The sequence below is a fragment of the Zingiber officinale genome, chromosome 7B (assembly GCF_018446385.1).
Source record: "Zingiber officinale cultivar Zhangliang chromosome 7B, Zo_v1.1, whole genome shotgun sequence".
NCBI lineage: Eukaryota > Viridiplantae > Streptophyta > Magnoliopsida > Zingiberales > Zingiberaceae > Zingiber > Zingiber officinale.
Genome location: NC_055999.1, coordinates 23,330,795 through 23,345,480, shown reverse-complemented (window position 1 = coordinate 23,345,480; position 14,686 = coordinate 23,330,795). Strand labels below are relative to the sequence as shown.

Here is a 14,686-nt window from a genome sequence, read left to right as displayed (position 1 = left end):
TTTTATCCAACAATTGAATCGAACCATATTTGAATTGTATTTGATCAAATTGGTGTTTCTCCTCTCAATTGTTATCTCCCTCAATTCCTGTAAAACATAATATAATCAAATAATATCCAAAAACATCCATAAAATGTACAAGATTTAAAATGGAGATTAACAAAAAACCAAATGCATGAAACATGCTAAAAACATATAATTGGATACATAAGAAGGTAGAAACACCGAGTTATAAAAATAAAATAAAGTGTCTAAATACTGATTATCGCACCTGCTCCTCTTGGTCACGTTGAAGTTGCTCAGTTTCAGCTACTTACACTCGAGGAGACTATGGACGCTCACTTTGAGGAGCTACGTATGGCTATTGCTGAGGTGCATGTAGAGCTTGCCGTCATTGGGTGCCGACTGATTGATATGCAGACGAGCATTGATTCTCTGACTGATCTAGTGAGATCTTGGATATCGAGCCACTCTTCTCTGCCTCCCCCTCTAGCGAGTGATGTCTCATCTGTTATAGATGTTCCTATGAGTACTGTTACTGTTGATCCTGCTGAGGGCGACAGTTAATTCTTATGTCTCGTTATGATATGTAGTTCTCACTTCTTGTATGGATATGCTTGTTTGATTTGTATTTTATGTTGTACACTTCAGACACTATTTTGTGTGATACGGTATGTTACTTTTGTGGATTTATATTTGTGACGGTAGTGTATTTAGTCTTGTTATCATAGTGTTTGTTTGCATGATACGTAGGGGTGTATCCTATCATTCTTTGGTTTAGGGGGAGTATTCCTATCTTGTTGTGTATCTACTTCTATATTTTGATTGCATGTGCTTAGAGGGAGTGCCTCTACTTTGTTGTATATCATGATTGATTAATACACATATTAAGGGGGTGCTCTTGTAATTCTTTTTTTAATATTTGGCAAAGGGGGGTATATAAGTTTTAAGTTTATGCTTATTTGAGATGAGGTTTATGCTCACTTGATAATTTGATAATAACATAATGATTTGCTAATTTTGATATGAATGTTTATCATTTTGTTATTATTATGATACGTTGGAAATTAGCCTAAACTTAAATAGATTGTCAAACATAAAAAATGGGAAGATTATTAGTGCAATCATGCCCTGAAAGTTTCAATGTGTTAGACAATTATTTAAGTTTAGGTTAATATGTTAGATCTAATATGAGTTGCGAGTTTGCAGGAGAAACCATTACAGGTCGGAAGACCGGATGCAAAACAAAAGAAGTTCAAGAAGGTCGAGGACCGGATTCTTGGTAAGAGAAGCCCTGGCAGGTCAGAAGACCGGATGCAAGGAAAGAGAAGTCTAAGGAGGTCGAGCACCAGATTCTTAACATGAAGACTCGGAGATGAGGAAGCTCCAGGTACATCTGGCATGAGCAATCGATTGGTTAATTGATTGAGAAACACCTTCGCGAGAACAGAGCACTCTTGGATTGATCAACTAATCGATTGGGGGTAACAAATCGATCAACCGATCGATTGACTTGCTTTTTACGCGAAAGCATGGTGTGCTCCTGAATCGATCAATTAATCAATTGGGGGTAACTAATCGATTAGCCTATCGATTGACTAGACTTTTACGTGAAAGCACAAAGTGCTCCTCGATCGATTGTGCAGTGTTTTTTTTTATCGAGACGCACGTGAGAGGGGGTGAATCACGTGGTTTTGAAATCTTTTCTTTTTGGTTTGAAATCAAAGTAAATAGGCACTGCGGAGAAAAAAACAGAAATAGAAAAGTACATGAACACAAGCGGTTTTACTTGGTTCAGAATTTTCGACAATTTCTATTTCAAGACCCTGGTCTTGCAGACCTATTGATGGGTAATCCACTAGTAACCTTTTCTAGAACCGCTGGAAGAGGGGATCGAGTACAAAAAGAATCAGAACAAGTGTAACAGGCTACACTTTTCCTTTTACAGAAAATAAATACAATATTTAACTTTGTTGCCCAACACTTTCGAAGATGATCGGCTTAGGCTTGGTGTCGGGCAGCTCCTTAGCAGTAGTCGGACGCAGCAACGTCATACTGATGCAACAGCAGGATGCCGGAGCAGTCAAAACTTCAAACGGATGCGTAGAAGCTTATAGAAGTGATGGTGTAGAAGGCTTGGTTGAGCCACACCTTTATAGAGTATGGAGGGCGCCTTCCATAGGGCTGAAGGCGCTTTCCATAGATAAAGAGTTATCCCAAAAAGCGTTGATCCTTATCGTCGACGAAGTCAGATTTTATCCGATGGAAGAGTACCGAAAGCGCCTTCCGTTGTATGGAAGGCGCCTCAGGTACTGTTCACACGAGGCCTTTTGTGCTTCCTCTGCGATGCAAAATGTGTTAGTCTAATATAAAAATATTTAATCTGTAAAATAAAGTTAACACGATGATAATATAATTAATTTGTGTAACACCCCGGCCCAGGCGGGCCCCACCCGGACCGAACCGGGAACGCCACCAGAATTGCCATCGGGTTGACGACTAGCTCCACAGACCACCAGAGGTTCTTTCAGCGTGCTTTGTCCGCCATCGGGTTGACGACTAGCTCCACAGACCACCAGAGGTCCTTTCAGCGTGCTTTGTCCTGACTCGCACACACACTGGAAAACTTCCCAGGAGGTCACCCATCCTCAGATTTCTCCGAGCCAAGCACGCTTAACTTTGGAGTTCTTATGTTTGGGCTTCCGAAAAAGAATGTGCACTTTGGTGATATGGATAGTATCATCTAACCTTTTAAGTCATACTTAACTAGAATCTCAGAACCGGGGTATTACAATCACCCCCACTTAAAGACACAATGTCCTCGTTGTGTGACCACGAATCACACCACAGACAAATCCCAGAATCTCCCTCGTTAAGTGGTGCCCTGGGTGCTCCTGCCACAGGCGCACTCACGATCACAAAGTTGCTCTGATACCATCTGTAACACCCCAACTTGGGTGGGCCCCACCCGGACCACGACTAGCTCCACAGACCACCGAAGATTCTTTCAACGTGCTTTGTCCTCACTCGCACACACCCTGGAAAACTTCCCAGGAGGTCACCCATCCTCAGATTTCTTCAAGCCAAGCACGCTTAACTTTGGAGTTCTTATGTTTGAGCTTCCGAAAAGGAAGGTGCACCTTGGTGATATGGATAGTACCATCTAACCTTTTAAGTCATACTTAACTAGAATCTCAGAACCGGGGTATTACATTATGACTTAGACCCCCAGACCAAGATCTAATCAGAATTTTAATCTAAGTTTTCGAAATGGACCTAAATTGGACTGACGCCTACAGTCCCCTCAATCGGGACACGTTCTTATTGAGTCACTTTTCTCCAGTGTCTTACCTCCACTTACCTACCAAATATCTAGTCCTCCAGACTGATTTGGACTTTCTCTAGTCTTGCTTAGTATATGACCAAGATGATCTACTAAGACTTACATGCAACACTGAGTTATCATAATAGATAAAATAGTAAAGTAAAACAGTGTTAACAAATTTTAGGATTCACTAGTCCGGTCGACCGCACGTGGTCAATCTGAACCAGTCTATCACACATGCTTGGAGTTTACTCCTTGAAGACTTCTCATTACCTAGGGTTACCTCCCCATAGGGTTGCCCAACTTTACTCATTAGTACTTCCATTGTCTGGCTTCACTGACCAGGACTTCCACCACCTAGCTTCACTCACTGGGGCTCGACTTCACTCACTAAGACTTCCACCACCTAGCTTCACTCACTGGGGCAGACTTCACTCACCATGACTTCCACCACCTAGCTTCACTCACTAGGGCATGATTTCACTCACCAGGACTTCCACTACCTAGCTTCACTTATTAGGACCCGACTTCACTTAACAGGAAGATCGGCCATGGGTGAACCCTAATATTCCAAATATAGTGACAGATAATTAATTATCCATCGCTAATAGCGACGAATAATTAAATTATCCGGTGCTTTAGTTTGCAGGCAAAAGATTAAATACCATATACATAGAAAAAATATAGTGACGACTTATTTAATTATCCGGCGTTAATAGTGACAAAATATTTATTAATCCGTCGTTAATAGTGACAGATAATTAAATTATTCATTGATAATAGTGACGAATAATTAAATAAATATTGCTAATAGTGACAGATTATTAAATATTTTGTAGCTAGTAGTGACAATCGTACATCCATTGCTAACCGCAAAAATTGGAGTTTATCATCTGATTGTTGACTTCGCATGAAATAGCGACGGATCTTTTTAGTCCGCCGCTAATTGCGACGGTAATTAACAAGTCTGTCGTTATAAGTCCATCGCTAATTGCGACGGTAATTAACAAGTCTATCATTATAAGTCCATCGCTAATTGCGATGGTAATTAACAAGTCTGTCGTTATATAGAGATAGAAATTTAGCATCTGTCGCTAATAGTTGATTTTTTTGTAGTGTATTTTTATAAGTGAATTACATATCGTTCACTCTTATAGATGATGCATTTTGTTAAGGTGCGTTGCAGGTCTCTCAGACTCTCACCTTGATATTTTAACTTATCCTGGATGAATATATTATAGATACCATACCTTTACTCAATAAATTGTATTAAGCTGTTGGAATTTATAAGATTATGATTATGTGAAATGTTGGTAAATGAGAAATTGGAGAGAATTAGAGAGACATTAACAAAGACGAACCATGGGAAAAGTATGAATGATAGATTATGTTGTCACTCTCTTTTATCATAATTTCATGCACGTCTCTCTTTACTCCACTACTTTGTGCTCACTCTCCTGAATCTTTAACCTTTAGATTTGCTAACTTGAGGCGATCTTCAAAGTATGATGGATATAGTTGGACAGTCGATCGGGGATACTCAACATAGTTAGATCGGGGATACTCAACATTGTTATGGAGACGGTTTCTACAAAGTTCATTCAGTTCATGTTGTACTCATGCATTTTAATTTGGTTGGTATTGCATTTTTTTTTTACTTTGTTCGCACAAGGTTGGTTTGTTCGGCAAGTTGTCAGTATGGTTAAGACATTGTCATGGGACTTGGTTTGCATTTTATATCATTTAACGTGTTGCATTTTATGGTTGTTCAACTTAGAGTTCCCTTCTGAGGTATTATTTATGGTATTTGATGCAGGAATGAATATTGTCTGAGCAGGGAGATTATCCCTCATATAGGGACGGGAGTCTCCAGGTCGTGACAATAAAATTGTTGGATCGAAAGAGACGAGACTTGAGGGGGGGGGGGGGGGGGGGGGGGAAAACCCGTGCATTTAGAAACTTTTTTTTTGTTTCGTAAATCAAATCAAAGTAGTAACGGAATAAAGAAAACCAAATATGAACACAGTTCAATTTCTTTACTTGGTTTGTTGTCCAGCGACTACTACTTTAAAACTTGTGATCCTTGATCATTTTGGAATAGGCAATCCACTAAAATTTTTCTCTCTGAAACTTTCGGAAGTAAAGTCGTACAATGGAAAATGAAGATAGTAACGACACTATTGTCTCCTTAAATTTAAATGCAAGTAGAAAGATTATACCGACAACATGGAGATACAAATTAAGCATGGGTTGTTGGAGAGTCTTACGACGTCGTAGTTGCGAAACTGACACGAACAAAAGCATAGGAGTGAGATCTAATATTTGAAGAGTTGTTTTTTGAGCCTCAGACTCTTAGGCTTCTTTTATAGGTCTGTATCAGTCAATTGGAAACCGTTTAGTCGATTGAACTTTACCAATCGACTGAACATCTATCAGACGACTAGTCCCAACTCCTTTCCTTGCTTGCTCTAATATGATTTGATTGATCCCGCGAAATCTAAATTTTTGATCGACTAAACTCTGTTTAGTCGACTAGTCCTCAGAGATTTCCTTTCTTGCAACAATCTAATCATATCTGTAATATCTTTCCAAATGGGATTCGATCGACTGATCCCCTGATCGGTCGACTAAATCAAGCTTTCCTTCTTTGCGGCGATTTGAATCTCCCTATGCTTATCTAATTGAATTAGTCGATTGAAACCCTCGATCAATGAGAACTTTTCTTTTCTGCAAAATAAAATTAAAACAGTAATAATACAAGTAATAATTGTAGGATCGTAAAGACGCTAGAGGAGGAGGGGGGGGGGGGGGGGGGGGGGAATAACGTTTGCTTTTTCGGAAATAACGAGAATACGCAACGGAAAATAAAACAATCGCTAACCCAAGTTTCTTTTACTTGGTTCAGAGTTTTTGACGACTTCCACTCCAAGATCCGCACTCACTGAGTGCTTTTGTTGAACAATCACTATAATCACAAAATTATTACAAAATCAAGTGCAATGCAGTAATTAAATTATATCGACAACAGAAGAATGAAAACTTGATCGTTGGTTGTCGGAGTAGTTTTTTGATATCCCCTAGACCATTTTAGAGCAACGTGTGTACGAAAGTTGTAGCAATTGATGATTTGAAGCTGCTGGTTGAAGCTACTTTTATAGGTTATTCTGGGCGCTTGGAGCTCCTCTCCGAGCGCCTGGATTGCTGATGTGGCCGCACCTCGTCAAAACTTCATCCACGAAGTGTTATCCACTTCCGGGCATCCGGGCCCCCTCCGGTGATGTGTGCCGACCAACCAGAGTGCACCACCTCATCCTGGCACTTATCGGATTCGGCCCATTCCGGGCGCCTGGAGCAACTTCGAGCGCTCGAACCTCTAGGCGCCTAGAAGCAATCCGGGCACTTGGAACCTAAGTTTTACATCTTTTTCCCTGCATTAAAGTTTTAGTAAAAATACCCTACAACACAGAGTTAGCATAGTATAAAATAAACATGATGATTATTAATTAGATCTCGTTTTCCCAAGACCAGGATCTAGTTATGGTCTCAGCTTGGACTTCCAAAATGACTCTAAGTTGGACCCGCGCTTACAACCCCTAACTGGTATTCGCCCTCACTAGAACTCTCTCCTCTAGTGCTTACCTCACTTACTATTGCAGACCTACTTGACTCTTTGACCCATCAGGTCTTTCTGCTAGATGTCCCATCTGAACTTCAGCTGGTTGTTAGGTCCCGCAGAACCAACTGACTTCCTGCCAAATAGCATATCACTCCTTGACCTATTTGGACTTCGTGTTAGTTATTAGGTCCTCCAGACCTAACTGGGTTTTAGCCTGATGTCAGGTCTTTATCTTTCAGTCCTACACACTTAGTAGAAAAGTTAAACAACCAATACATCTAACTTTAATCTATTTGTCATACATCAAAACATGATCATTAGTGCAACCTATACCAGTAATCTTTCCTTTTTTGATGTAATGATAACCTGAGTTAAAGTTAGAAAAAAAACATGTAAATAAGCATTAAACATGTAATCCAAGTTAGCTTTTCTAAATTTGAGTTAAATGAATTGATTTTTCTAACCTAACACACTATCTTTCCATTTTGGCATACATCCACAAAATGATGCAGCATATTAAACACAAGTAAATACAATCATTTGCATAATAGAACAATTAAGATGCTTTAAGAAAACAAAATGCAAGTAGTTGTTCTATTTATCAATTGTCGATTATTTTTTTAAAAAAAATGTCCAAGTAGAATTTTTGCACCACAATTTTCAAAGTATTTTTGAATAAGTTTTTAATTTTCAACTATTCCAAATAAGTTTTTCAAGAACAGGTTAAATTTTTGAAGTTGATTTGAAACAAGGGCAAATATTTCAGCGAAATAGATAGAATTTGAGAACCAAAATTTTCAAAGAAGTTTTCAATTAATTTTTTCAAGTATAGTTGGAAATAAATTTCCAAGTAAAGTTTCAAATAAATTTTCAAGTAAACAAGTTTTTGAAAACACACATTTTAAAAAAAATCTTTTCTAAAAATATTTTAACAAGTTTTTGAAAACACTTTCATATTTTCCAAGTATGTGTTCCAAAATCTTTTGGAAACATTTTTTTCAACCAATTTTCAAAAACAGACAAATTTTTCAAATGAGTTTTGAATACTTTTCGAAGCAAAATTTTTTAAAACAAACTTTTCAAACAAAGTTTGTCAAACAATTTTGGCGATTATATATGTCACTATTTTTTCAAATAATTAAAAAATTATTCAAGTATTGAATAAAACTCTCCCTTAACCTGACACATTTGGTTATCCTTGTTAGCTGTAAGGAGCTCTACCTAAGTATTTAGAGAACTTAGAGTTGGGAATACTAATTTTTAGAAAATATATTATTTTGAAAAACTAGTTTTTTTTTTCATTCTAATTGTTAATTAATTTTGTTGAAAATAAAATTATTTAATTTAATTATTAATCAATTATTCCTGAAAGATTAATATCAGACTAAGTTGATTAAGTTTAATTAGTCTATGTTTTAATTAGATTTAATGTAAATTAAGTTAAGTTGAATTAAATTCCTTAAATTTTAAGTTATTAATTAAAGTTAATATTTGAATTAAAGTTAAATTATGATTAATTAAGTTGAAGTTAGTATAAGGTTAAATATGGTTAAGATTTAATTATAGTTAATCTATTAGGAAAAGTTAATTAAATCAAGTTTTTTTTTAATTAAGGTTGATTAAAATTTTAATTAAGATTGAATTTTATAAACTTTAAATTAAATGTCAAATTTTAATTAAGGTTTAATTGAAGTAAAATTTTAATTAAATTAAATTAAATGTTTAAGTTAAATTAGGAGTTAATTAGAGTAGAGTTAAAATTTTAATTAATGTTGTTAAACTTTGATTATATTATGTTAATTAATAAAGCAATTTGATTAAATTAAGTTAGATTAGGTTTAATTTAATTTAATTTAATTAAGGTATTAATTAAAGTTAAATTATAATTTCAATAAATGCTAATCAGCTAAGGTTAGATTATTAATTAAAGTTAAATTTATAGTGAATTTTATTTAAATTGAGTTGCATTTAGTTTAATTTTTTTAAAATAATTTTTAAAAGATTTTCAAAGGATTTTTAAATAATTTTCAAAGGTTTTTTAAAATAATTTTTAAAGGAATTTTAAAAATAAATTTTAAATGATTTAAAAATAATTTTGAAAAATATTTTAAAGGATTTTTTAATCTTAATGTTTTTAATTTTCAATTTTCAATTTGAATTTTTAATTTAATTTAATTATAATTTAATATTAATTTACCTTAGTCATCTCACTTGGTATAATTATTCAACCAAGATAATCTTATAGTGTGGTGAGATGATTTATGTTGAAATTTTAATTTGAAGATAATTTGACCTTATGTTAAATTCAGGTTTAATCGTCAGTTAATTAAATGTACATTTAAAAAATCGGCTTCCAGCTATAGTGAGACACATGGTCTTTCTTGGATATTGAAACAATGACTACTTCTAGACAAAGCCTTTTTAAGAAATTAGACATTTAATTTTCCTATTGATAAACCTTGGTCTAACTAGTAAATGCGACGAGGTAGTTTCAGTTAGTTCTACCTAGCTAAGTAGACCAAGTAGGATACGTCTTACCCTACTTGACTCTTTAGACCAATATTTTCTAACGTATTATCATCTCGCCCCATCTTGGTACTAAGTTAGACAATAATCAAATTATCTTTCTAATTTAATTCTAATTATCCAACTTAGTAGAGTATATTTTGAAGGTGCCCACTAATTTGGTGTCTCCCATAAATCATAGAATATTTTTTAATTAAGCTTAATTAAGTTTTGATTAAGATTTAATTAATATTTTAATTAATTATAGTTTAAGTTCAATTGAAGTTTTTTAATTTTGAATTAATTAAGTTGGTTAAATTATCTTTCTTTAACAAACTATATTTAAGATGTAAATTTTCTTTTAATTTTAAATTTATTAAATTATTTGAATTATCCTTATTTAAAAGATTATATTTAATATATGAGTTTTTATTAATTTTTAATTTTTAATTTTTAATTTTTAATTTTAATTTATTAAATTGTTTGAATTATCTTTTTTAAAAGTTTATCGTTAATATTATTTATTTTTTATTAATTTTGAATTTTGAATTTGTTAAATTATTTAAATTATATTTCTTTAAAAGTTTATCTTTAATATTTAAGTTTTTATTAATTTTTAACTTCAAATTATTTAAATTTATCTTTTTATTTATATTATTAATTGAATTTATTAGATTAGTTTTATTTAGATTATTATCTTTATGATTTAAATTTTTATTAATTAAATTATCTTGATTTTGGATAGAAACTTTTAGACATTATCTAAATTATCAAATATTTTATTAAGGCATTTATTAATTTTATCTAGATCTATTTTATTATTTTTAAGTTTTAAATTAAAACTTATCTTAATATTTAAATTATTAATTATTTCTAATTTTTTAAGATTTTTATCAACTATTTTATTTAACTTTTAATTTGTTGAATTAATTAAATAAAAAATTTTAAATTTTTTTGAATTAATTAAATTTTAAAATTAATTAAATTTTTAGAACTAAATTATCAATTTAATATTTTGAATTTTTAATAAACTTTGATTTATGCAAATCTAGATTATCATGTATTATACTAGGGGTAATTTTATAATTATCTAAATTATTATGCACATTATTTAATTCTATACTAATAGAGGTATTTTGATAAATTGTACTAACCTTGAACGCAACCCCTAACTTAGTAGGCTTCTCCATTTAGTTGAACTCGAGTCTGGATTCACTTTTGACTTGATCCTCTAGCTTCAATGGTTGCTCTTAAAGCTTGATCAACTCGGTCCAATGCTCGTATGCATTCTCGAACTTTTCTAATCTGCATAATACATTGTTAGGTAAAATCGTTCAAATTAACTCAGTTATCTTTTTGTTCAACTCTGAGTCCCGAGAAGTCTTTTTCAATATCAACAAATAGTCAATATTTTTGCTTCCCAAGAAGTACTCTATTCCTCGCCTCCGGTAGTTGAAATATTCTTGGTTGTATGGTGGTGGTTCGTTAACATTTTGTCCGAGCATTTCTTTGTTCACCATTTTTCCAGCCTCTCTTCCTGCATCAAAGTATTAGAAAAAAATACTCTACAACACATAGTTAGCACAATATAAAATGAACAGAATGATTATTAATTAGATTCTGTTTCCCAAGACTTCCAAAATGACTCTAAGCTGGACCGGCACCTACAACCCCTAATTGGGACTCACCCTCACTTGAACTCTCTCCTCCAGTACTTACCTCATCATTGCAGACCACTTGACTCTTTGACCCACCGGGTCTTCTTGCCAGATGCCCCATTTGGATTTCAGCTAGTTGTTAAGTCTCGTAGACTCTACTGGACTTCCTGCCAAATATCAGGTCACTCCTTAACATATTTGGACTTCGTGCTAGTTATCAGGTCCTCCAGATCTAACTGGGCTTCAACCTAGTGTTAGGTCTCTATCTTTTAGTCCTGCACACTTGGTAGAAAGGTTAGACAACCAACACATCTAAGCTTAACCTATTTATCATACATCAAAACCTGATTATTAGTGCAACATGCACCAACAATAATCCTATAAAATAGAGTTAGAAACATATATAGCAATTCATGAATAAGATAGACAGATAGAACTCTCTTGGTTCGATTTAGAAATCTCTGTAGGATCGTAGAGTGCTAAAGGGAGGTGGGTGGGGGTGAATAGCGCAAGTCACTTTTTCACTTTTTCATAAAAACACGAGAGAAAGTAGTGGAAAAGAATTACACAAAAAACATGACTAACATAAGTTTCTTTTACATGGTTCATAGAGCTTTTCGGAGCATTTTTTGAGTACAAAAGTTGTAGCAATTGATGTTTTGATGTTGCTGGTCGAAGCTTCTTTTATAGCCCTTTCCGGACACCTGGACCACCCTCGAGGATTGAGGCATATCTGACCCTGCTTCGTTGCTAGATTATCCACCTTTGGGCGCCTGAATCACCTCAGGACACCTAAGCCACCTCTAGGCACCTGAATCACTAATGTGGCTGCACCTTGATGAAGCTCTATCTATGAAAGTTGATCCAACTCCGGGCGCTTAGACCCTAACATGTGCCGCCCAATTAGAGCACACCAACTTAGCTACACGTGCAATTGGATTTGACCCCATCCAAGTGTATAGACCCACTCAGGGCACTTGAACCTCTGATTGCCTGGACCCTTCTTGGGCGCCTGGAGACTCTTTTTCCAACCAACTTTCAACTTTAATTTACTGCACCACAGAGTTAGCAAAATCGATAATAATATGAAAAAAATAAGTATTATATTTGACAATGTCTAGATTTTCTGATCTTGACTTTGGATTTTGCTGAAACTCTAGGTCGGACTGATGTCTGCTGTTCCCTCAACAGGGAACACGTTCTCATTGGATCTCTCATTTGGTTTCTTACTTTTACTTACCATTTGTGGACTTAGTTGACCTTGATCTCTTGACCCACTAGGTCTTCCTACCAAATGTTTTATCTGATCCTGCCTGACCTAACTGGACTTCCTGCTAGCTGCCTAGTCATCTTTGACTCAGCTAGACTTCTTGCCAATCATCTGATTCTCTCTGACCCAACTGGACTTCAACCTAATGTCTGATCCCTATTAAATCTTTCAGTCCTGCACACTTGGTAAATGGATTAGAATATAAATTTGAATTTGATTATTAGTACAAATTACACTAACAACCTCTGTTGATTTCTTCGATCATACCAATGTCTAAGGTTTGTTGACTCAGATACGACCTCATTATTCTTCTTCTCATAAGAATCATTACACTCCGGAAGCTTACCCTAACTTTTTCGAACACATATTAAAACTTTAAATGTCTATATACCAACAAAAATATCCAATGAAACACCCTTTTATTTTATTTTATTTTATTTAAAAAAAATGCTAATTTCCTGATTCTTGCCCAATAATAATGATGGTAAAAAGTAATGATGGTGAAAAGTGATTTGCCCGCCCAGCGCGCTAGTCCGTCCCAGAGAGCACCTTGCTCAATAATAATGGCATGATAATAAGAAGATGGTTACAGACTAATGAATTAGAAATATAATCATAAAATTTTACACTTGAGAACATGGCACTTGAGATAATATTAACATGACATTAAATTATCATTTATTACTGAGAAAGAACTTCGACATCGAAAGAAATAGTTCAATGGATACACAGAGATACACCGATACACAATGGTCTCAGGGTGCAAATCTATAAATTACGATACACCTTATTCACACAATCTCCAGATATACGTTCACAAAACATGGCGACTTCGAAAACAAACAGCCAGATTTGATGGTAAGCGGTGGCAGCTTTAAACCTGGAGAGTAAGAGAAAGAAATCTTTAATGAACAGCAAGAGAAAAAAATTAAGCAACAAATCTTTTGATCCATTTACCAGAAGGAAAAAAAAAAAAAACTACTGACCTCTGAAATTGCCGGAAGCAACTCTTCTGGGAAGAACCCGCGGCCGAAAGCCTTGGCCTTGCACTGTCGGATGCTATCGAACTCGCTGGCGGACAGGGACTCGGAGAGGAATCCGACCTTGAATTCGATGGTGCCGTCGGCCGGATGCGCCTCGATGGCAGTGAGGGAGACCCAGAGGAAGAAGTGCTTGGCCTGGATCCCGGAGAGATCCGAGATGGCTCCGTAGGAGATCTTCCCGCGGATGATCTTCTCATAGTAGACGAGGTAGCTGAACTGAATGTAGCACGGCGACGCGAGCTCCACCATGAACTCGCCATTCTCCGAGAGTGTGCCGTTCACGACCGAGTCGGGGAGAAGCCCCTCGGGGAGTCCATAGACGGGTAACATGTCGTGTACCTGGTCAGCGTAGGCGAGGCTGTCGGCGGATAGGAGGATGAGGAGGAGGAGGGGAACGGCGGCGGAGACGAGGTGGAAGGTGATCGGAGCAGCCATGCCTTGGGCGGTGCCGATGAGCCGGATGCTTTTCTCGCTCACGAGAGAGTATAAATAGATTGCCAGACCTTTGTGCTACTCTCAATTATTCTACCTGCATTTCTTACCTAATTTAATTACACGGTCCCACTTCCACGCCGTCGCTTTTAGAATTCGGAAGGAAGGTACGGATTGCTGGTGCAATTAAGAGGGACGGGAAAGTGTCTTTTTTACATTTATGGCTGAAATCTACGGAGCGGTCCACCTGTCTCGACCAAATCCCGTGCTCGGGGGTACGTTCAGTGCAAACAAATAGGGCCAGTTTCCGGGTGTCGCTGTCGCGGGCTGATTTAGTTGGTCGGGTATTATATTGTTAGATAATGTTAGATGGTTAGCATTTGATCAGTAAAAATATATTTTATAAATTACTATTAAAGATATTTTAATAATATTATATTTATATATTAATTATATGTATATATTATAATTTAATTTTGACCAGTTAAATTTTGATAAAATAGATTTATCAATATTTTAATATGTCTGGATCAATTTTTAAGGGATGCGGAATGTCGTTTTTAATATGTGTTATTGTTGGATGAAATTCATAATTTATTTTATCGATATTTTAATAGGTCTGGATCAATTTTCAAAGATGGGGAATGCCGTTTTTAATATGTGTTATTGTTGGATGAAATCCATAATTTATTTCCTTTAATAAGGAGGGGCATCCTGAGGCTTCCGGTTGACCGTTTCTCCTGCCAAATAAGATCAGATTTTCCTGAACAGAGATTTCATAATTTCTTATCCAATTTTTTTAATATCATAATTTCAATTATATTTTTATTAAAAAAA

The 14,686-nt window shown here is 35.3% G+C and overlaps 1 protein-coding gene across 1 annotated transcript; it reads right to left on the bottom strand.

Moving 5' to 3' along the window:
- Positions 1–13,024: 13,024 nt before the first annotated feature.
- Positions 13,025–13,894, bottom strand: LOC122003641. The gene is made up of 2 exons (XM_042558720.1): positions 13,361–13,894; positions 13,025–13,254 (listed from the first exon to the last, which is right to left on the bottom strand). Exons 1-2 carry the CDS (start codon positions 13,850–13,852, stop codon positions 13,249–13,251), a joined length of 498 nt encoding a protein of 165 aa, XP_042414654.1. The 5' UTR covers positions 13,853–13,894; the 3' UTR covers positions 13,025–13,248.
- Between the last annotated feature and the right edge of the window lie 792 nt (positions 13,895–14,686).